A 24,368-nucleotide genomic window follows, 5' to 3' on the forward strand; every position below is an offset into this window, starting at 1 on the left:
AAAAGAAAAACTCTAAATACGAACAATTATGGGACTTTGGTCAGTTTATTCAACACCTTCAGACACAACTAGCACTTGGTTTTGCAATTTATTTCCGAGGGATTACGAGCACTCGTAAAACTGGGCTTCTACTATATTTTGAGTGGACTAGTATGGCAATTTAAGAACCAAAATTCGAAAACTACAAATTAACAAAGTCTGAAGTAGCATTGAGACTTAGTTTGTGACACACTAAGCTTTTCTGGTTTTCACTTCCTCACAATCTGGGCTCAGAAAACCAATGGAGAAAGAATCCTAAAGCTAAAAATAAATCTCTTCTCAAAGCTCAAATGTTTTTCCTGTAAGCTGCAAAGTTTGTGTCCCTCTGCAGATATATCAAGTACACATTTGCACCAAAGAAAACCAGTGGACATCACTTTCTGGAAGAATCAAACGTACATCTGAAGAAAATTCTCAGCATTGCTTATGCAGAGATTTGGCAGTTCCATGGAATTAAACTGAATCCATACATTCCAGATTCGAATGAAGCCATTCTGTAAGAATATTGATGAGTCAAACTACACCATAAGCATAAAATAAAAAAATGACTCTTAATACGACTCTCTCCGTTCTAAGAAAATAAATTTAATCCCAGTGAAATGATTGCTTCACAAAATAAGCAATGAGTACTTCATCCAAACATCAACAAAATATCAATGAAGAAGCATTATTATCTACACATATGCAAACATATGCAAACAAAAAAAGATATCCACTTCGTTGATGGAACATAAAATGTCCAATATGGGGACAAAAATCCAACATGTAAGATGAAAATAAACATAAAAAATTGGGTACTCAACAATTGGAGTTAGAACATTAAAATGACTCTCACCTCAGGTAGGCCATGAGGACTCGGTCCATTCGTTTGTAAAATGGGCGTGAAGTGTAGAATCCACTCCAATAGTGGTCATCTCGATCGGCATACGTGAAGAAGTCACCGGTCAGAGTGGGGAATGTTGAGGAAGGTGCTGTGGGTGATAAGTTTGGCTGGCGCTTGCTCAAACCATCGTCCTCTTCCTCCTCCGCTTCACCCATTTCAGACCTGAGGGCCGTGAAGTATTCATCGAGGGTGCCAAATTGGACCTATGAGATGGTAAAACTGAAATAAATATCTTCACCATAGAATGATTATTATACATGAATTAGATGATGATAGAAAAAGATTGCTTGATCAACAGGTTTTATTTGTATTATAAACCTGATATTGTATGCATTAACGAACATTGGCTTAAACCTTATGAATGTAGCTCAATATGTCTGACGGAACTCACAGTATGTGATGTGTATTCTCATTCTAGATTTAAAAATGGTGGTAGTATGATTCTTGCTAAGCATGATATGTTTAAAAGCACTGCTAATTTCCAATATAAATCCTTAAATGAAGATAAGATTTTTGAAACTTGTGCAGTAAATGTATCAATCAGCAATAATATATACATATACATACCATTATAAATATTAGGGATGGGTCGAATAGTAGATTTCTCGAATTCGAATATCAAATCATTGCTCGAATATTCGAATACCTCGAATACTAAACGATGAATGTGAAAATGTTTGACTAGGTCGCCTATGCAGCAGGAAACCCAAGATTTTTGCGAGTAATTGTGATTCCCTTTGAAGGATTCAAACAGGAATTTAGCTGATTAATGGAATATTTTAATTTTATGTAAACAATAGGGTAGTTTCCTTCATTAAAGAAAATGAAAGGCATTGATTGTGATTCGTTACCCACCATTGGTGTATTCATAATATACAAATTATTTGGTTCTAGAAATACCGGTTTAGACCAATGGCAATGGTCAATTTTATCCTCATTTGAAAAAGGCCAGATTGGCGCCCATGCAATGCCACTCCACATGACATCACAGGGACCTAGTTTCTACACGAGAGGATAGGAGTTTTACATCGTCTGAGGTTACCAATGCATGCATGAGGCACAGAGCTCAGGGAAACATGTCTTAATAATCACTTATTAAAACTGGCTAAGGTTGGAAAGTTTTCTTCGTTTGATAAGGTATTATTATCCTTATTTAAGCCAAGCGCTACCAGCTAGCATGGTACTCGGCTACCTGCTAGCATCCTGCGTCGTATTAGCGCTCAGAGCCTCGCCCCAAGGTCACCTCACTTGCGGCAGCGGGAAGCAGAACGACGTCACGTGGAGTTTTTCCCGGCATTCATACTTACCCGTCGCGTTTTCGCGCGCTTGAAAATTTTCACTTTTAGTTTAAACGCGAAAAATAGATATCGTCTTATAAAAATCTAAAAGCGTTAAATAGGTACTCCAGAAGTATTAATATTTCGATTTAGGCAATAAAAAAATAATAGGAAAGCACCCTATTTGAGCATTACGCCAAAATGCTAAGCCTCCGTCATATTTCTTCGTCTTTCCGGCATTTATTTTCCTGCGTAAAATGCTTAAATAAAGTCAGAAATATGTCGTATATGGTCTTATTCTTTCTTAAATTACGCGCATATTACTAATATTTCAATCCAATAAAAGTGTGATATCAATTGCCGAAAGTCATTGTTAGACAACGTTTTGGCTAGTAGATGACTCAAGCAGCAGTTGACCTCCAGAAATGGGGAACTTCGAAGCAGGTAAGCAGAAAAAGGCCAGTTGGTGAGTAGAGGGGTGGGGGCGTGAGACACGTTTTTATTGTTCTCGTGTAACATGATATTTTTTTCGAAGCTAAGGTCTTCGTAATACGATCCCTGCGCAACCTGGGATCTTTTGTTTGATTTCAGAGAAGAGGAAATCGTCAGAGTGGGTGAGGTGAATGCAGAATGGAGGGGTATAGCAGATTGTGGGAAATGCGCCAATGTCACTATCCCACAGCACTGAGTTTCTCCCTATGGTGGTTTCATCTCCTGGAGAAGATTCAAAAGTGCCTGTCGTTATTAGCCACAAAGTGAACATGGTAAACACCTGGTCACATTTTTATCGAAAGATGGATGCGGGAAAATGGTCAATGGGGGAGAAAGAGTGAAGGGTGAAACACGATTCTATTATTTTCCGGTAACTTGATATTTTTTCAAAGCTAAGGTCTTCGTAATACGATCCCTGCACCAGCTGAGACCTTTTGTTTGATTTCAGAGAAGAGAAATCATCAGATTAGGTGGGGTGAATGCTGAATGGAGAGGATAGCGGATCGTGGGAAACGCGCCAATGTTGTCATCACACGGCACTGAGGTTCTCCTGATGGGGGACACCTGGGATTTTCGGATTTTTTTCACCCGATCAATTTCGGTTCCCCACGTCGAACTCTTTTCACCGCTCCAACCCGCGAATTTGATGTGGTTCGTCAGCTTGCCTAAAACGGCGCTGCATGCACTAAACGACTAGAGTTCTCCTCATTTTCTGAGTCAACTACCAATGACGTGCGAGCGACAGTGTATGACACGAAATTCAAAGTATTCGAGGTATTCGAGACGGTACCTTTAGCATAACTATTCGAGATCTCGAATATTGAATACTTTCTACTATTCGAGGTATTCGAGTATTCGCGGATACTATTCGCACATCTCTAATAAATATCTATAGATCTCCACTTGGGGATTTTAACATTTTCTTACAACGACTTACCCTGTTGCTTGAAAGAATTCATGAAGTTGAAGAATTGCCTAATGTAATAATAACAGGGGCCTTTAATTGTAATATGCTAAATAATACTACTGCAGGTAATGAGCTATTGAATGACCACGCAACTTTTAATTTGCATATTATTAATTTCAAACCCACTAGAGTTACATCTAACGAGCTAAATAATGATATTTCTGATCACATACCTCTATTACCTTTATCCATGATAAAAACAAAAATGGTAATTTCCACACTGTTTAATAAAACACTTAACTACCGACCATGGTTTTGACACTTTGTGTCATTTACCATTTCTGTTTTTATCATGGCAATATTCCACAAAATCAAACCTGAAACGATTTTATACATTCTATTAGCTTTGTTTAAAGTGAATCCCATTTCCAAAGTAAATACCTGTTATCCCACGAACTTTTCTGATGAAGCTATTAATACATTTAGGGCCCTGCTCCTGGAAGCTAACTGGGAGAGTGTATACTCAGAATTCTCACTTGAAAAAGGTTTCTCTAACTTTTATGATATATATCTTCATAACTTTAACATTGCCTTCCCTCTACAATTGAAAAAGAAAAGGAATAATCCTAAATCTTGGATAACAAATGACTTTCAAAGTATGTCTAGAATTCTTAAAACCTGGCCACAAACATTGAAGTACTCCTATGATAAGGAACTGCAGACAAAGTAAAGGGAATTTAAAAAAGCTGTCATAGTTTTATGACAAGGGTGTGACCAAAAAAGGTATCTTCCAAATATGTATTACAAATGGCAATAGTTTAAATGCTATGGCTGACCAATTTAATTCCCATTTTACAAAAAAAAATCATCCTCAGTCACTGACTTTAAATCTCTACAAACTCCCATCAACTCATCCTTTTTCTGTGATCCCTGTTCAGCATCTCAACTTCTTTCAATAATAAATAAATTGCACGGGAACTTGAGAAGTGGGATTGATGAAGAACCGGGTAAAGTGATCTTTCCGAGTTAAGATTTGATTAAAACTCCCTTATTATTTCGCATTAATGAATCACTGTTACAAGGTGTTTTTCCATGTCAGTTAACAACATCCAAGATTACACCTGCTTATAAAAATGAGGGCTGTTCCAATTACCTACATAATTATAGACCAATAGCTGTACAAAATACTTTTTCTAAAATCTTTGAAAAGGTCACGTATAACAAGCTAGTTTATTACCTGGAAAAGTACATTATTCTTTCTCCATCTCAACATCGTTTTCGAAGGGGAATATCAACTGCTACTGCCATTTATGAAGCAGTCAACTGTATATTAAAGTCTATGGACAAAAAAGCGAAACAGTGAGACTATTTTTTGACTTGTCCAAGGCTTTTTATCAAGTGAATCACCACATTCTTCTATCTAAATTGGAGAGATTTGGAATAAGAGGTGTGCCTAATGATTGGATTCGCTCCTATCATTAGAGACCGTATGCAGGCTGTGCCACTATCAATTAATGGACTAAAATACTTATCTTCCTCCCAACCAATAACATTAGGAGTTCCACAAGGATCTACTCTTGGGCCTCTCTTGTTCTTGTTGTATGTAAATCATCTACTGCTGGTTTAAAGGAAATTGATGGGGTTACCCCTATCAAATATGCTGATGACACAAATGTCATTAACTGATCCATCCTACTCTCATCTAATCAAGAAATGTAATTTCATAGCAAACTCAATAAATAATTGGTCTGCTGATAATCATCTAAGTAAAAACGTGAACAAAATATATAGCCAGCTCGAAGCCCCGAACCCTGATCCCCTGGGTGGTAGCCTTAAACGCTACCACTACCCCACCTTACCAGTCGGCTGAGTGGCACCATATTATGGAAGTATAGGCGGCTTGTGAAAAGTACCGCATGAAAATGAATTAATAGCAGCCAAACTAAGGCCCATTCAACGGAACCACAACTAGTTTGGGGATGTGTTCACCATTCCGAAGGCCATAAAAAATACAGCATTGAAAAAGGCGGAGCAAGGTTTGTGGTCTCCCCTTGTAAGTATAAATGTGAATAAAACTAAGATGATTTGGTTCTCATACTCTGGTATTCCTATTAAGAAAAGCTCTATTGTTAGGATAGACAGAAAGTCTATCGAACAGGTCTCTACGTGTAAGTTCCTTGGTATGAGTATTTCTTTTAATATGTCCTGGGAGCAGCATATACACCCATGTCTCGTATAGCGCAATTTCGATTAGCGCAATTTCGATATAGCGCAAATACGTTCCTCGGGGAAACATTGCAACGCAGTGTAGCCTAATCAAAACTCTTAAATGCTCTCGTGATAAAACGTGAACTTGCGCGAAGTACAAACGAAATTTCTATCATTTTACGCATATTAATGTTATTGCTTGCCTCAAAGCTTCTTTTTTTGTTTATATATTAATCGAAATTGATTGCTGTGCAAGGCCAAAAGTATTACTCGTCATTGGGTCCAGATAGCCGGCTTACCGAAGTAATTTATCTCGTCTCCTTAACAGAATGATAATAAATAATTTAGACCATTAATTAAGGGTGGGGCTAGTGGAAATGATTTTTTTTTCAGCAATACGGATTGAGACGTATTTTTACCGTCATAGGTTATCGGGCGATTGACTTCCAGGTAGAGCGTCTACGCCGTCTACGCTAAAGCCTTCAAGGTCATCGGTATTCACGGGGGAGAAATGGAGCGGTGGCCGAGTTGCGCATGAATAGCATCAACACATAAAAGGGTCCGCTATAGTGTCTCAAACACAATGGCTTCATTCCCTCCCCGCAGTCTTAGGCCTTCTGCGTCTCAGGAATACAGTTCAGCAGTGGAAGGTGATTTAGATAGAGCCATACAGAGTAAAAGCCAAGAGAATATGGCAAAAAATAGGAATGCGTGTAGAAAAATCAAGAATTTATCAATAAAAACTATAAACCTAGAAGAGGAATTGAAAGAGGTCAATTGATTTGAAAATGGAGAGCGTCAAAGCGATATTGCGCGGAAGTTTAAACGTACGATGCCTTATTCTGAATAAAGACGAAGTTAAAACATCAGTGACCTCAGCCGCACCAACTTCAATCAAGCGGTCTACACATACGGAAAGTTCATAAAGAATCAGTACAAAAAGACGAGAGTGGTAATCGCTCCGAGACATTTAGTGAAAGCTCCAGTTGGTTCCAGCATTTAAATGGCAAGCAGGTATTTTCAGTGCGGCGATATCAGGTGAATATGCAAGTGTTGATAGCGCAGTCACCGCAACATTTTCTGATGAACTCCAAGCTGTGATTGAAAGTGGCTCCTTTCCCCCTCAACCAGTTTTTAGTGTTGACGAGACGATATTGTTTTGGAAAAGAATGCAATCTCGTTCATTCATTTTCAGGGAAGGAAAACCTGGGTCAGGTTTCAAAGCATTTTAAGACTGTTTCACGTAGCTGCTAATGACTCGGAGGACTTCAAATAAAAATGATTTATCATTCATAAACTCCGCTAGCTATGAAATGGCATTCGAAGTAGCATTTTCCTGTCATTTCGATGAGCGACAAAAGGGCCTGGGTGACACAATAGTTGTTTTTAGACTAGTTTGAAAAATCGTCAACTGCCGGCAACGCATTACGATCCCCTGAGATAGCAATGTTAGCCCACCCGCACGACAGGAGGGAATTTCAAAAGCACGTAAGAATTTTTTTTAACGTGAATAAAAGTCTTTGAATGCGTGCATACTATCTTTAAAGATATTTTAAACAATAACCATTTATATAAATAAGGTTTTCTAAGATTATATATTAATGGGAGTTTATATGGTTTAGAGGAAATTCTATACTCAACACCTATGCTATCAGGAACGCATCCCTATCTTCCCAATGTTGAAACATTCTCATCTAACGCAAATTCGTACAGCGCAAAAACCCCAAGGAACGCATCCCTTGGGAATATAGATGTTTTAGAGGAAATTCAATACCCAAGACCTATCCTACCAGGAACGCATCCCTATCTTCCCAATGATAAAACGCTCTCGTATAACGCAAATTCGTATAGCGCAAAGACCCCGAGGAACGCATCCCTTGCGCTATACGAGACATGGGTGTATTAGAGCTACAGCATAAACTGAACTCAACTTGTTATTTAATGAGACAATTAAGACGTACCACAAGAATTGATATCTTGTTAAAACTCTACTATGGTGAATTCTATTCTAAGGTACTACTAAGGTATACAGTATAATTTTTTGGAGGTCTTCCCATCTATTAAATGTTATATTTAAAACATAAAAAAATAATAATCCGAATTATGGCTTCTCAGCATTACTGTTCACCAGCAAGGCCAGTTTTTTATTCTCTTAAAATCCTCCCTCTTCCCTGTCTTTATATATTTTCAATATTGACCAATGTAAGAACAAATACAGATGACTCCCAATTATCCGGCTGCGGTTTATCCGTGTTGCAGATTATCCATGCATGATTTTCACTCTCGCTCAATATTTACCATGATATTTATAAAAAATAAAATGGGATGTAAAATCACCAGAATTACTGCATTTATGCTAGGACACACAGGGCTTATTACTTCCATTACATTCCCCTTTGTTAAACGGAAGCAACTGCACACTAGCTGCATTCACAGGAGCAGCGTGTTCCTGTTTTCCAAGCCTCGCAGTGCGCAACCGCAGTCCCTGATCATGGATACACGTCGCGCAGCAGTTGTAACCCGGGCAACTTGTGCGAGACATGACTACGTGGCGTGATGCCTGACAGTGTAGTTTCCGACGTCGAGCAGTGGTTTTGAAGCATTCGTGCAAACCACTTTTCAGTATCCTTGATCACACAACCATGGATGTGTGGTTTTCAAAACCAGGCCTTACATTGAGCATTAATAATATGATTACAGCCATGTTATCACCGCTAAAAAGATCGCGAACTGGGGAAGAAAGCTCTCAATGAGTCTGGGAAGCACTCTTGAATAACAGAATAACTGCATTAATAATAATATATTGTTTTTTATCTGTAAATTATAAACATTACAAGACATTAAAGTCAAAGGTTTGGATTATCCGTGTTTTCCGATTATTCGTGCCGTCTCTCCCATTCATTAATTAGCCCATTGGGATGATCGGGCTAATGATAAAAAAACATAGCCAGAAAACCATCATTGTAGCTATCCTTGGAGAACAACTTGTGCCATCAGTCATCACTAGGGACATACAAAAGTTGCAAATGCGATGACGCGTATATTAACGCTAATTCTGGGGTTTTCCCCTGAATATGCAAATTTCGTGTTAATTGTGATTTTCTGCAATTTAAGGGCTATTTTCACCAACTCCATCACAATTTTTATCATTTTTTTCTTCTGCTCATGCTTCTCCCACAAAATCTTTTTCAAGGCGTTTATTTAAGGTACATTATTCTGATAAACCCAAGATTTTGATAGCTTTTTTAGCTAATTTTCAACAATATGTGGTAGCATAATGGTACTGCACAATAGAAATTTATGATTGTAAATGAGTCATCTGCGAGAAATCACGGAGTAATGTTTCCACCTTTAGTATAAAATGTTAAGCTCTAATTAAGTGCATTAAAAATATTCCTGGAGAGGATGAAGCATTGATAATGAAATAAAACTAGTAACTGATCTCATATATTGTGACCGAACGCCTTATTTTGTTTTTTGTTGCTAAGTGGTTTATTTTATTTTTGTGTAATATATTTTTGTATTGCAATTGGTTGTATCGCTTGAATTGTATAATTTTTCAAATCATGGTGACTCAGCGAACAAGGGAAAGGCGAAAATGCAGTTCGCTTAGTTCCCCTCTAACGTCGTCAGTGTACGTGTCAGTCTCGAAAGAGGCTTTCTGCATCATTGGGTTTGCTCTAATTTAGTCACCCTTTATCACCCCTTCAAAAAAGACACTCCATAAGGAATCCACTCAGCTGTAGAATTTTTGACTGATGCCATCAATTTGCTGAAATTTAAATGCTGCAAAAATGCAACCAGCAAATCACATCTGTAAACTGAACCCCCTTATTACAAATCCCCATTTACCACATCTAGCAAATTCGTAACATGAAGGTCTCACTGCAATGCAGATACAGTCACATACCTGAACATTGAGATTGAGGGCAGTGTTGAGGTAGTCGAATATCATTCTGTAGTTTGAAAACTGAGCCTGCCACTCGGAGGACAGGTCGTACCGAAAATCATCCCCAAGAGGAGCCAGCACCACCCCTCCACCAGCGCCTGGCTTCCTCTCGGTGCGGAACAACACTGATTTCTTACGATACTGGTCCAGCAGAAGCCAGCTCCTAGAATAGAGCAAATACATTATGATTAAGACCAAAAATACCCCAGCAATAAATGCTACTCGGCATCAAAAAAGAAAATTGTTATAAACCACCTGTTTAGTGAGAAAATTTCAAGATTTTTGAAAAAAGAGCGACAATGCGCACAATACTTAAAATTGCACTTTCTTCTCACTGACTTCATTTGAATGATGAACACATCATTAAGTCGTGATGAAGATCCCCATTTCACAATACCATATGACATTCTAGGGTAAAATAAGCCATAGTAGAGGGTTTTAAGTACACAATGCATTACACTGTGCTCTAGTATTGAAATTAGGTAAAATACTGTATTCAGTGATCTCTGCATTCTCTTCGAGTTTTCACTGCGTCCGTTGGCTTTTGGCTACAACAGTTTTGCTAACATTGTAGTCAGCGTCTACAGGTCGAAAGGGCTTCCTTCCTTCCTTCGAATCTTCGACCTGAAGATGCTGACTGCAATGTCAGCGAAACTGTTGTTGCCAAAAGCCAACGGACGCAGTGAAAACCCGAAGAGAATGCTGAGATCATCTGATCAATGCCGCGAAAATCTTCGAATCTACATTACTGTATTCAGTTTTTTACATAAGTGTGCTATTTGTGGATCCCACTTCAAATTACTATCAACATAAATTTCAAGAGATTTTATGAATTCTACAATATCAAAATTATCATTTTTGCACTACAGCAGATCTTTCTCCTTGCGGCTGTGCTTAACAGAAAACAATGTCACTTTTGGGTTTAATCATCATTTAACGTTAGTACATATATTGTCATCACACCATGTTTGCATCCATTTCATTATATGGTAACTGGCATCAATTAATATGTTCACATTTTTACTTTTTGATAAAATGGTTACATCATCTGCAAACGTAATACACTTATTATTGGAAGTTACAATTTTATTGGGTAAATCATTGATGAATACCAAATGAAGTAAAGAAGCCAACGCAAACCCAACACCTTTTTTAACCTCTGACATAGAGGAATAATAGATAGTCCTATCTTTCCGGTGGGCTACTCTTTGTTGTTTTCTTTCATGAAGATATGTTTGAAGCCATTTTAATGGAATACCCCTAATAAAACCAAAAATAATTTAGAAACTAAGCACTGTAGGCTCAGAAAGACCTACTATAATTCTGACAACCTGGACATAAAACTTTTCAACAGACTTCCATCTAATGTAAAATCTGTCACAATTGATAAGTTTAATTCTATTATAAGTCTATATCTCTGCAATAATCCATTGCCTTCCATTCAGGAATATTTTGACTTAAACTTTAAGAATATAGTGATGTCATTTCACATTTTTCAATGTGTATGTAAATGATGAATTGTTTTCATTTATTTTTTCTGACGCAATTCTCATGGATTATTTAACATGGCATTAATGAATAAAGACATTATTATTACCTATCGATTCATGTATTTTTAAGTAATATAACATGATCCACAGAATCAAAGGCTTCGCTTAAATCAAATAATATTCCCATTACCTTATTTTTATTATTTATCTTCTGTATAACATTGTCAATTGCATTAAATAAAGCCAATTCTGTTGATTTTCCATGCTGAAAACCTAATTGGTGAAGTGATAATATGTATGTTTTGTCTATCAAGATAGTCAATGAGCCTTTTGCAGAATACATACTCAAATTCTGCTGGTTTTTCCGGGTATTCTTCCGCGTTTATCCATTTTGAAGGACAATATTTCGCCAACGTTCCAGTTGGCCTCCTCAGGTCCACTGAAGTGTTGATGCAGAAATTTGTTCATCTTATATACACCCCGTTTGCCGCCTTTTTTCTCGAGGTGTGCCCTGATTGGTCAGGATCTTTGAAGACCCTTTTCCACGCGCTGGCGAGATTGTAGCCGTCTTCACGGTTGAAGTTCTTTGTCGTTTTGGCGATTTCAATTGCCTCCCTGATTATTCTCGGGTAGTAGCGGCCTTCTTTGTTCAGAAGAGAGGCGTTGTCAAAATCAATATTGTGTCTCGGTCCACTCCATTGGTGTTCCGCCACCGCTGACTGGGTGAAATGTCTATTTTTTACTGCCCTTCTGTGCTCTTGGACTCGGCATTTCAGTGCTCGTGATGTTTGGCCGATGTAGGACTCACCGCAGCTGCATTTAATTTGATATACTCCTCCACAGATGTCATTAGGGTGGTGGTCTTTCGTGTTGACGAGGATATTCGACATCTTGGAGACGCATTTGAATCTGGTCATGATGCTGTGTTTCTGGAGGGCTCTCGCGATCTTTTCCGTGGTACCGGCGACGTAAGATAGGATAGCGTGTGCCCTCGCCTTTTCTGTAGTAGGGCTCTCTTCATTGGTCCTTTTTGGGGCCATCCGCTACTGCTTACGTTCCATTTTGTGGAAAATCTTCAAGATGTTTCCTCGCCGGAAGCCGTTCATCTGGAAAGTTTCCATTAAATGCCGTTTTTCTTTTTCGATGGAGGCAGCGTCTGAGAGGGAGCGTGCTCGGTGGAATAATGTTTTAATTACTCCGAATTTCTGTTGTGGGTGGTGATGGGAGTCTGCATGGAGATATCGGTCCGTGTGGGTATTTTTACGAAAAACGGAGTGTCCCAAAGTCCCATCTCCTTTCTTCTCGACCAGTACGTCTAGAAAAGGTAGGCGGTTGTCCATGGTAAATGTTATGGCAGCATTTTGTTCGTTCAGGTAGTGCAAGAACTTCTGGAGTTCATCTTTTCCGTGGGGCCATATCACAAATGTGTCATCCACATACCTCACAAAGAGTTTTGGCTTTTTGTTGAAGGACTGCAAGGCTTTCCGTTCAAAATATTCCATGAAAAGATTGGCGATTACCGGGGAGAGAGGGGACCCCATTGCAGCACCATTTGTTTGCCTGTAGAATTTTCCATTCCACGTGAAGTAGGAGTTTCTCAGGCAAAATTCCACCATCTTTGGGATGTCTTCTGGGAGGCCGTCACTTGTGAATGTCTTGATAAGCTATCAGCGTACTTTCCAAGGGACTTAACTTCCTTTGATATCTTCCAGGAATCTGGATCTATACCTTCTGCCAGGGACTGGTTTATTGATGAGACCAAAGGCCTTAATATGAGGGACCCACATACATTTCCCATTATTCCATCCATGTCACCAGATTTTTTCTAAATATACTATAATTTACTTGAGTAGTGTGGTGTATCGGGCTCAATGACTCAAGACAACGTGGTTAACAGTTCAGCGAGCCAACTGGCTCGCCGGCAGGTAGGGTGGTAACTGGCTTCGAGCACACAACTGCCTTGAGAAGCCGGGGTAGGCGGCGTGCCGGTCGAGCCAACCGAGTCTCATTAACCGTATAAGCGTGTGTAAGAGGCGCACACGTGTAAGAGGCGCACCCCTATTTTGAGGATCGAAGCTATAAAGAAAACAAAATTTTGCAGCATTTTTTTTATCCTATCGTGCGGTGTTGCAGACGTTTGCCTGGAATTTCGACAGTTATCGAAATTTCCTCTTTCAGTACTATTTGAAAGAGGAAATTTTGATAACTGCGGCGGTAATAGCGGCATAAGAGGGAGTAGAAAGAGCTCCAATCCTCTCTTCGCATCCGCCATCGCTCTACGTTGCTTGTCCTACTCACATACAATTTTGTTTATAAGCTCTCGCAGGAGTATTGCAATAAGCCGTGGAAAATTTTAAGGAAAAACACGACAGGCACATAGCATGAACCTTCCAAGAGATTGGACAACAATTGGGGCAATCTCAGCGCCGTAGGATTATAACCACGTCGTAGATTTATGGCCCCTTGCACACACACCGATTTTGGACGCACGGTAAAATATCGGCCGTCCACATTCCAATGTTGAACAATGGGAGAGCATTGGAGATTGCACACGTACCGACCACGCGCCGGCACCGGCAAAATACCGGTAAGCTGCCGGACATTGTCACTGTGGATCGCCGGCGCCGGCTCGAAAACATAGCAACTTATCGTTTGACCGGTAAAAATCCGGCGTGTGTGCAAGCATCGCTTCGCCGGTAAAATGTGGGGCGATATTTTACCGGTCGCCCAAAATCGATGAGTGTGCAAGGGGCCTAACGGAACTACACTCGGCCCTCCATCAGCCGATGCCTCTGCCGTTTTTTTTTTCCTTTCCGAGACTCCACAGGAAAATAGGAAAATATCAAATTACAGGGGAACAATGGAAACGTGTTTCATCGCTACCCCATCTCACCAACTGACCTTTTTCGGTCTACCAGGTTCAGTTCTCCGAGTTTCTGGAGGTCAATGCTAAGTGAGTCACCTACTGAGCTCGAAACTATCTCGATATCTTTCAGCAATTGTATGACACGCACGAGATTCTAGAAAGAATTAGACCTAACGCGACATATATCTGACAGCATTTAAGTTTTTTGAGCTCTTATTGATTGACACAAAGATTTATAGCTAAAACAAGGCTACTAATATTCAACATAGTCCAAACAGCACAATTTCGGAAGAAACAAGAGTTGCATAAGCGCATTCAAACAAGACGAGACGGACTGGCAACTTCAGGCAACGCAAACTGCGTATATCACATTGCTGCGCCTTCGCCCCTTCGCATTAAAGGCAACTACGTCACATGCAAGATCGGACGTGTTCTTCCCTTGCTCCTTCGCTCATAGCCTTGTGGCTTGAAATACGGAGGGGAGGGAGCGCGCTCCTTCCCCTCGACCTCTCCTTCGGCGCTCTTCACTTAAAAGCATTTCCGGTTTCTTCTATCCACAATTCAGTCCAACAATGAACACACTCGTTCGAATTTTTTAAACCGAAGGTTTTGACACCAATATAATTTTCAGTTGCAAAAATCCTCACATTAGCGTCTGAAGATAATTTTTGAAAAATCTGGTCCTCAGCGTAATGGAAATTGCTCGGCAAGACAAATGTTGACTATTAACCAGGTATGTCCTTCAAAACTACGCGTTTCTATACGTTAGATAAGCGATTACTATATGCAGTCCCCTATGAAAAAATTGTATAAACCTGTTTCAAAATTTTATACAATTTATACAATTGCCATGGCAATTGTATAAATTGTATAAAATTTTGAAACAGGTTTATACAATTTTTTTATAGGGGGTATTAATGCCGCGGGATGCCCACTCGTGGCAGTAAATTTAGATCGTGCTCCGGCGCGAATCACCCCACGCGATCTTTTCAATGTTCACCTCCGGGGTACCGACGTGACAGCGCGATGCTTGCAATAAATTCAAAAGGAGCATTTTAAAAATACGTCACTAAGAGAGAAACTCCCCTGCCTGCTGCTTGATTTTGACCCAGGGTTTCAGATGACTGACTCACGCTGAAAACCAAGGCCACTTAGTTCCTCTTGGACTTGCGACCGGCGAAGGGGAGGGGAGAAAATAAGAATTTTGTGTAAGAGGCGCACCCCCATTTTCGGCTGCAATGTCTGGGGAAAAAGGTGTGCCTCTTACACGCACTTATACGGTATTTACAAGCACCAATTTCAAATACAACAATTCCTCCCTTTCAAAAATGGTTGCATCATAGAACAAAACTTAATAACAAAAAAAATAAATTTGTTTCAATAAACAAAAATTTAACAATTCCTTGGAAACACATATTTGGAAATATAAAGCAATAACAATAGCAGTGTAACAATGCATAAACTATAAAAACTAATATAAACACCAACAAAACTCAAATATTACCAAATAAACAAGATCATTGCGATTGAAATCTATCAACCGGCTTCCTAATGTGCTGAGGGTATCTTTTATCAACAGCTGATCCCTCGTTTGGAGATGGAACACTTGCATTTGACTGAGTGTCAGAGTAAGAAGGAACCGGGGATTGCAGGGATGGGGATGGGTGAGGCAAACGTGAATGGGAATACTGGGAATGCTAGAGGTGGGTGAGGAGTGAGGGGAAAGGTTGTTTTTGTTTGGGAACCTCTCCGCTACTGCGTCCGTTATTGACATTGAAATCACCTGTTTTAACATCATCAGAATTGGCATACACTGAGCTGGAATTCATCCCAATGAGCTGATCAATATGTCTGTTACAAACAAAACCAGACTTGAACATTACTGAATACATGACACCACTTAATTGTTTTAATACGATCCCTTCAACCCATTTGTCTTTACAGCGATAATCCCTAATTAGAACAGGTTGATTTTCAAACAAAATCCTTGTTTTCTTAACACCAAAATACTCTTTTTGTTTTTCTTGCTTAAGTTCCACTCTCTTGACCACATTAGGCCTCAATAGATCTAGTCTGGATCTTAAAGGTCTGCCAAACATTAGTTTAGCAGGGGTTTCATTCGTAGTACTATGAATAGAGTTTATGTAACTAAACAATATATTACTCAGGGCAATATTTACATCTGCATTTTCTACAAAAGCGCAACTTAACTTATGCTTAGCATACTTAACAGAACTCTCCGCCTGGCCATTAGATCGAGGGTGGTATGGCGGCGAAAATGAGTGCTTCACACCATTTGATACCATAAAATTTCTAAATTCTAATGAAGTGAAAGGTGGGCCATTATCGGAATGTAAGGAAACAGGTAGTCCAAATCTTGAAAATAGCTCTCTGAGCTTTTCTATGGTTACCTTAGCCGAGGTAGAGCTAACTTCAAATACCTCAAGCCACTTAGTATGAGCATCAATCACCACTAAATACATCTTCCCTTTAAAAGGGCCCAAGTAATCCACATGTAACCTCTCCCAAGGAGAAGCGGGATAATGCCACACATGAAGTTCACTCTTGGGAGGGCAATTGTTAGCTAGGTCTTCTATTCGTCTATCAATATTAGGGAACCAAACATAATTTCTAGCCACAGATTTCATCTTTACAATACTTAGATGGCCCGAATGCAATTCGTTCAGAACATAGTCACGCAATTTACTTGGAACAACAATTTTGTACCCCCACATAATAATACCATGCTCTACAGTCAGTTCATCCTTCCTTAAAAAATATGGCTGTAACTCACTATTTTCCTCTGAGATAAAGTTAGGCCACCCATTCATTACATAATTGTACACCTTCTTTAAGATAGGATCACCCTGTGTTTCTTTTCTTACATGTTCAAAATTTAGTGGTACGGAACTCTCAGCTATACAATGCAAATAAGTTCCTACCCATTTTGTTTCTTCATTTACAGAGTGTAAGTCAGGTAATGGCATACGTGAAAGAGCGTCAGCATTACCATGTTTTTCAGATTTAACGTACTGAACATCAAAATTATACCCTGATAAAAACAAGGCATATCTCTGCAGTCTACTCGCGGCAAAAACAGGTAATCCCCTTTTTGGGCCAAAAATGCTTACTAAGGGTCTGTGATCGGTACATAAAGTAAACTTCCGTCCGTACAAATATTGGTTGAACTTCTTGACGCCAAAAACAACAGCTAATGCCTCCTTATCTATCTGCGAGTACCCACACTCGGCAGGAGATAAGGTTCGCGAATGAAATGCAACTGGCCTTTCGACACCCTCCTGAGTGACTATGCTTAAAACAGCACCAAGTCCGGTGGAGCTGGCGTCAACTACCAATTTCACGGGCAGTGTTGGATTATAGTGTGCCAACACAGGTGCTTGCATCAAGATTTTCATTACTTCATTGAATGCATAAAGACAGTCTTTGCCAAATTTGAACAGAACATCTTTGCGTAGAAGTTTATACATAGGATTTAAAATGGTTGACATGTTTTTAATAAACTTAGAATAATAATTCACAAGACCAATAAATGCTCGAACTTCATTGACTGATTTTGGTATGGGTGCATTCACAATCGCAGCTACTTTATCTTGGGATGTGTGCAATCCGTCTTTATCAATTTTAAACCCTAAATATTCAACCTTACTTGCAAAAAATTTACATTTTTCCTTTTTTACTGTTAGACCACATTCACTAAGACATTTACACGCAGCCTCCAATCGCTCATAATGAGTTTTAGTATCCGGTGCACTAACCAAAATGTCATCTAAAAACACAGCAGTACCTTCTAACCCTGCTAAGGTTTGTTCAATGGCCTTTTGAAATACTCCTGGAGCACTCGAAATACCATAGGGCACTCTGCAATAAGAGAAGAGACCCTTGTGTGTGCTAATAGCACAAAGCTTCTGTGACTCAGAATCTAAGGTCAATTGCATAAATGCATTGCTTAAATCAATTTTGCTAAAATGCCTACCTTTATGCATGCTTACAAATAAATCCTCAATGCGAGGTATGGGGTATTTATCAACCTCCAAATACTGGTTTAATGTGACCTTAAAATCCCCACAGATTCTGATGTCACCATTAGCTTTTAACACGGGCACAATTGGCGTACCCCAATTACAGCTACATACAGGCATTAACACTTTTTCGTCCACTAGACGTTGCAATTCGCTCTCAACCTTTGACTTCAAGGAGAAGGGAATGGGTCTTGGCTTGAAATATTTCAGCTTCGCACTCTCTTTAAGAATTAATTCTACTGGTTCGCCTTTGTACCTGCCTAATTTATTGGTAAAAACTTCAGGGAACTTTTTTACTAAATTGTTAACCATTAAATCAAAGTTATCAAATATTTTACTTGAATCGCTAATTCCGTACAGATCGGATTTATTTTTGAAGGAAATGTCTATGCCCAATATTTTAAGCCAATCACGTCCTATTAACGGATGTGATCCCCCTTGGATAACATACATATCAAGAAGTTTATTTACATTCTGATAGCTGACCTTGACTTTAATTTTACCAACTGGAACAATCGGTTGATTGGTATAGGAACATAGCTTTAACTCGCTAGGGTTAAGCGTACAAGAACTTAGATTATTCTTGTAAAATCTATCACTAATAACAGTCACACTTGCTCCTGTGTCTACTTCGAACGTAGTCATTTCACCCTGAACGACAATATCTACCCTTATTGGGTCAACTTTGACTATCTCGGTATGTTCCTCATATATGACAAACATATGCTGAATATCTTCGATGTGAAAATCGTCAGCTTGATTTCCCACACAAAAAGCACTCGGCGTATCGGAACATTTTTCCAAACCCACGAAATTGTGTTTTGGCTTTAAGGCTACCGGGTACATCGGGCACTTTCGAGATTTGGATCCTTTCCCCCACCCCTCAAAAACTCGGCCTAGTGGCTAGCGAGCCTAGCCGACTAGTAAGTGGCCTTGGACTCGAGGGAGGGCACGTAGGGGGCAGTGTTTAGGGAAGGGAGGGGAGGCGATGTGGAGGGGATGGGGTTTAGATGACTGAAATTTTGGGAACCCTCTCGCCAACTTGGGACTTGGGTTTGTGACTGTTGAGAGTGTCACCGCGCATAATCTCTTCGCCGCATGGAAGTAGACGTATCTCAAGGAAACACGGCGGTCTTCGAGATTAGAAAATGGATATTATTTACGGAAGTGTAGAGCACAGAGATTAGTGAGATTTCGTCTCCAAAAACACGGAAGTATTCAAATATTAAAAGAAAATTGATTTGGTTACTAATTAGAGTAATCTCCTGTAGTAGCGATATAATCCGGCAAGTAAGAATTGAAAGGTACAATTAATTCCTTGACATTTTTGAAAATATCGTTTGTTCTTCATGGTGTTTCAACCCGTCAAAATATCGTAGAGATTTCGTTTTCAATGAAAAACGTTACTCTCGATGCATAAAAAAATTAATTTCCCACTTTTTCCAATTTAAATACTTCTGGAAGAAGGTAAAATGTTTTTAACTTCTCCGCCATGAGGTTTTCCCATAAAGCCTTGTCCCTCTAATTTTTTTCTTAAATAAATCGACGTGGAGTACAAAAGAAAAATATACAATACCCCTTTCGTGAAATATTCTGTTTCCCCTGGATCTCATAAAAAACTTGTGATCTTCGCTTCAGATAAATATCCCTTCCCGAATTTCACAGTAATCATCAAGTGGAGAATCTCGGGAGGATATTTCTTCTACGTGGAGGCTGCAACTGGACGATAGGGATGACGAAGACGCGTGTTATGTTATTTTAGACACTTTTACAATTTTCATAAAAATAATTCGTACAAAAATATGTGTCAAAATTTATGTATTATAACTAAAGTAACCTACCGATTAAGGTAGGTTTGTAATGAGTACTTACGAAACATTCTGGCTGTACTTTCTCCTTTGTTGGATTTCCTCTTCAATTCACTATGAAATTCCTTTCCATCAAATCTCTTATTTCCTTCCTATCTCTCATCTACCAAACATTCCCTCCTGCAACAAAAATTTCTCTCCTCTCGTACTATGTCCTACACTTCGTCGTTCCTCCTCGTCTCCGTCCGCTTCACTTTCTCCGTTCTTGTCCACCTACTTTTATCTTGTGTCACAATCGTAGCTCGTGAATCTTTACGAACCGCATAAATAATTAACCAATTTATTTTTATTTATCCGTGGAATCATCATTAAAAGCACATTTTACATTTCAAATAAATAAGGATAAAGTAGGAATCCCATTTAGGCCTTGCCTGTAGGATACCTCAAGACAAATGACAATACGAATTGAAGAAATTAGTAAGAGACCAGATACGAAACATAATTAATGCTTGAAAATATAACAATTTTTTATTAAATTTCAACCTGTCGTGCAAAAAAATCTATTGAGCATTAAACGCACCATTGACAAATGATTTTATTTGGATTTTCTTCATTAAGTTACCATTTATTTAATCTTAAAAAAAAAAGGAATGTTAAACTATTTGATTCTCATATACTTTCTGACCATCAAGAAAATAATTTTGTCTTACATAGACAAATGAGTGTTTGAACGGTAGAATTTGGCGTCGGCAAAATATAAAGTTTTGTTGGTCTTAAGTTTAACACACTGGTTTCAGGTCCTTCTTCAGGTTTATATCCACTTATGGGGTAGAAATTTTTGGATACTTTGAAAAGGTAATGGTGACGTAAAGGGAGAACTGTAAATCTATAAATTTATAGGGAAGAACGGCTCAAATTATATTTTGTAGCAATCAGTCTATTGCTTTTTGGAGAATCAGCATCCAACTGCTCGAATTTTAATACCCCTCACCAGCAGATTATCAAGTAGTTTAATTATGATTGCACTAACACATTATTAATAGTTTTAATAAATTGTGGGTAACATTTATTGCGAAGGGAGTAAAACGTCGCGTGGATACATTTAAATTTCCTAGAAATTTGGTTAACTTAATTATGACTTTAGTCTTCTTGTGAGTAATCCTCATTCCATATCCATCGCATCTCTTGTCTAATGCATCCACTATAGCCTTCAGCCCTCTCGCTGACTGGCTAATCAACGCCTGATCGTCCGTGAACCTTACTGATTTTACATCATCCCTCCCACTTCTACTCCAGTTCCCAACTCATCCCACGCTTCTCTTGCCATCACCTCAGCATATACTCTAGAAAGCAATGGAGATAGTGAACAGTCTTGCCTTACTACTCGGCCAAAGCTTCCCTTCCAGTTTCTACGTCCGCCACCTTCACTTGCGCAGTCTGGGCCATATGAAGATTACAAATGAGTCGCCTATCCCTCCAATTGACGCCTATTTTCTTGAGAATATCCATAATTTTGTCCAGTCCACCCTATGAAATACTTTTTCAAAATCCACGAAGAAGACAAACACAACCTGATTATAGTCTAGGTTCCTCTTCACCAGCGACCTCATTACCGCAACTGCATCTTCACTTACCTTTTCTGAATCCAAACTGATCTTCGCCCAAGTAATTGATAGTCCTTTTCTCTATTCGTCTTTTTAATATCCTTATTACCACTTTAGCCTTATTGTCCATTGTCGCGAAATCCTCCCGCCAAGGCCCTTCCTCATACATCTTGCGTACTAGTTCGAATAACCTTCTCTTACCATTCTAACCTAGATTATTCTGCAGCTTACATGGGATATTATCCACCCCCACCACTTTCCTAGGTTTCATATCAGGGAGAGCTCCCTCGATTTCCATGTCTTAGAAGCGGCCTCTTCCTCGGCTCAAGATTATGCTACACCACTGCCCCTTCTACATGTTAAATCTTTCCTGCCTGTTTACGCTGTCATGCAGATCCTCCTCTTTCCCCATCCATCTACTCTGAACCTCGATTTGCTCAGTTAGCATCCTTCCATTTTTATCATTAATTTTTGCCATGGCTTGTCCTCTTTTGCCGCCAGATAGCAACTTCACCTTGACGTACAACTCGTCTACCTCTCGTTACTTCTGAATCTTTTCCATTTCCTCGCAGTGTCTCTCCTTGTTTTCCGCCAATTCTTTCTCTCTTCTTGGTTTCTCACCGTAATACATGATTAATTTTACTTAGAATTTTCCCTGCACTGTGTCTACATTCTTCCACTCCCTTATCACCGCAATTTCTTTTTAGTTTCCTTCATTATCCAAGTTTTCTTTGCCATACGAATCTCCAGAAGTTTCTAGTAATCTCTCCTGATATTCCCATTAAAGTTTCAACGTTCTATTTCCTCACCTCTATTTTTTCACAAGTCTTTTGAATATTACGTTTCGTTTCGTTCACCTTAGGGAGAATGCGCTAGATTTTTCGCCATTCCTAAACGCCTGTTTTACTATTATGTGGTCTTTCTGGTGTATCTCCGTATCCCTTGAACTCTTCCTGGTGGACTTTCGCACTTTAGGATAATTATAATTGGACCAGGCCTTTGTGATAAATAACTTGTTTCTCCTGCAATATTTTATTGATTTCTCTCCCCGATCGTTTCGCGTTCCCTAATCCAAAATCTCCTATTTCGTAGCCCTTCCTCCCTCCCCAACTGAGGCGTTATAGTTCCCCATCATTACTTGATTTTTTTTAAACCAGGGATTTCACTTATTATTACTATTACCTCGTCTACTTTTTTCTCCATATGAATGTTAGCGGCCTTTCCCTTGGGCTACAACCTTGTCGCGGTGGAAAGGCTTGCGCGTTCCTATGACCCCTAGAGCTGCACTGGCGGGATTAATTCCAAATTATTCCCGGTAGGGCCACCCATGCCAGATAGGTCGAAGGGTAGGAGCCAGACGAAAGGTAGTCCACGTGATGGTGTCACGTAAAAAACACTGTTGGAATGGAAGTGGGAAACCCTACCAACTATCTCTTCCCTGAACACATGGAGTATAACCAAATGAGCCTCGGAATCTCATCGCCCGGGACCCGTCCGCAAAGGGCGGGTGTCGGGCACGGCAGCGAGGTCGGCAAGGTCCTCGGGGTCGCCAACATGCGAAATCCTTGCAGAGACTTATCATCATCACCATCAGCGGCAGCAGCAATGAAGAAAGAAGAACGGAAGACCAAGAAGATGGAGAAGAAGAAGTCGGCTATAAATGTGGGGACGTGGAATGTGAGGACTATGATGAGGGCGGGAAAGTTAGAAAATATCAAAAGGGAAATGGATAAAGGGAGAATAGATATCTTAGGATTATGCGAGGTGAGGTGGAGGGATGGGGGGGACTATTGGAGTGATGGGTATAGGGTTATATATAGTGGAGGGGAAGAAAGCCAGCGAGGGGTAGCATTAGTATTAAACGGGAAGATGGGTAAGCGTGTGGTAGGTATAGACCAGGTAAACGATAGGATTCTGGTGGTAGAAATTGAGGCGCGGCCCGCCAACCTTGTGGTGGTCCAAGTTTACATGCCCACTAGCAATCATAGGGAGGAAGAAGTAGATGAGGTGTATGAACAGCTCGAGGAAATAATTAGAGACACACCGGGTAAGAAAAATCTGGTCGTGATGGGGGACTGGAACGCTTCAGTCGGGGAAGGTAGGGATGGAAACGAAATAGGAGAATTTGGATTAGGAATTCGAAACGACAGGGGCGAGAAAGTAGCAGAATTTTGAAAGAGAAACAAATTATTCATCACAAACACGTGGTTCAAACATCATAAAGGGCGAAGGTACACGTGGAAAAGTCCAGGGGATGTAGGCAGATATCAAATAGACTACATTATGGTAAGACAGAGGTTTAGGAATAGTGTGAAAAACTCGCGCAGCTTCCCAGCAGCAGATGCGGATTCAGACCACAATTTAGTACTTATGAAATGCAATGTAAGATTCAAAAGGCTCATGGAAGGCAGGAGGGTGAGGAAATGGAATGTAGAAGCACTGAAGGGGAGTATGAGGAGAGAATATCGGGAACTAGTGGACATCAGTGTACGGGAGATTGAAGGTACGAAGTCTGTTGAGGAAAGATGGGATAATATTAAAACTGGAATAGCTAATGCGGCGGAGAAGTCAATTGGCTACGTTGACAGCAGAAGGATAAAGAAGCCTTGGGTTACGGAGGCGACGGTAAAAGAGATGGAGGAGAGAAGGAAGTGGAAGAGCGTGGACACAGAGGAGGGAAAAAGAATATATAGAGAGCTAAATAATCGATTACGTCGTGAAACTAAGAGGTCAAGGGAGGCTTGGTGGAAAGTACAGTGTGAGGAAATGGAAAAGTTCCAGAAGGTTGGAGAAGTACGTTGGAAG

The 24,368-nt window shown here is 39.7% G+C and overlaps 1 protein-coding gene across 1 annotated transcript in view; it reads right to left on the reverse strand.

Moving 5' to 3' along the window:
* The window catches only part of LOC124163701 (alpha-mannosidase 2), a 200,727-nt gene that overhangs the window by 93,322 nt on the left and 83,037 nt on the right, over positions 1–24,368 (reverse strand). Inside the window, exons 10-11 of the mRNA XM_046540768.1 lie at positions 9,717–9,918; positions 875–1,125 (exon numbers count right to left, since the gene is read on the reverse strand). Of these exons, the coding sequence (XP_046396724.1) occupies positions 875–1,125; positions 9,717–9,918 (453 nt within the window). The remainder of the gene's footprint in view (positions 1–874; positions 1,126–9,716; positions 9,919–24,368) is intronic.

Source organism: Ischnura elegans, chromosome 8 (genome assembly GCF_921293095.1).
Source record: "Ischnura elegans chromosome 8, ioIscEleg1.1, whole genome shotgun sequence".
Classification (NCBI taxonomy): Eukaryota; Metazoa; Arthropoda; class Insecta; order Odonata; family Coenagrionidae; genus Ischnura; species Ischnura elegans.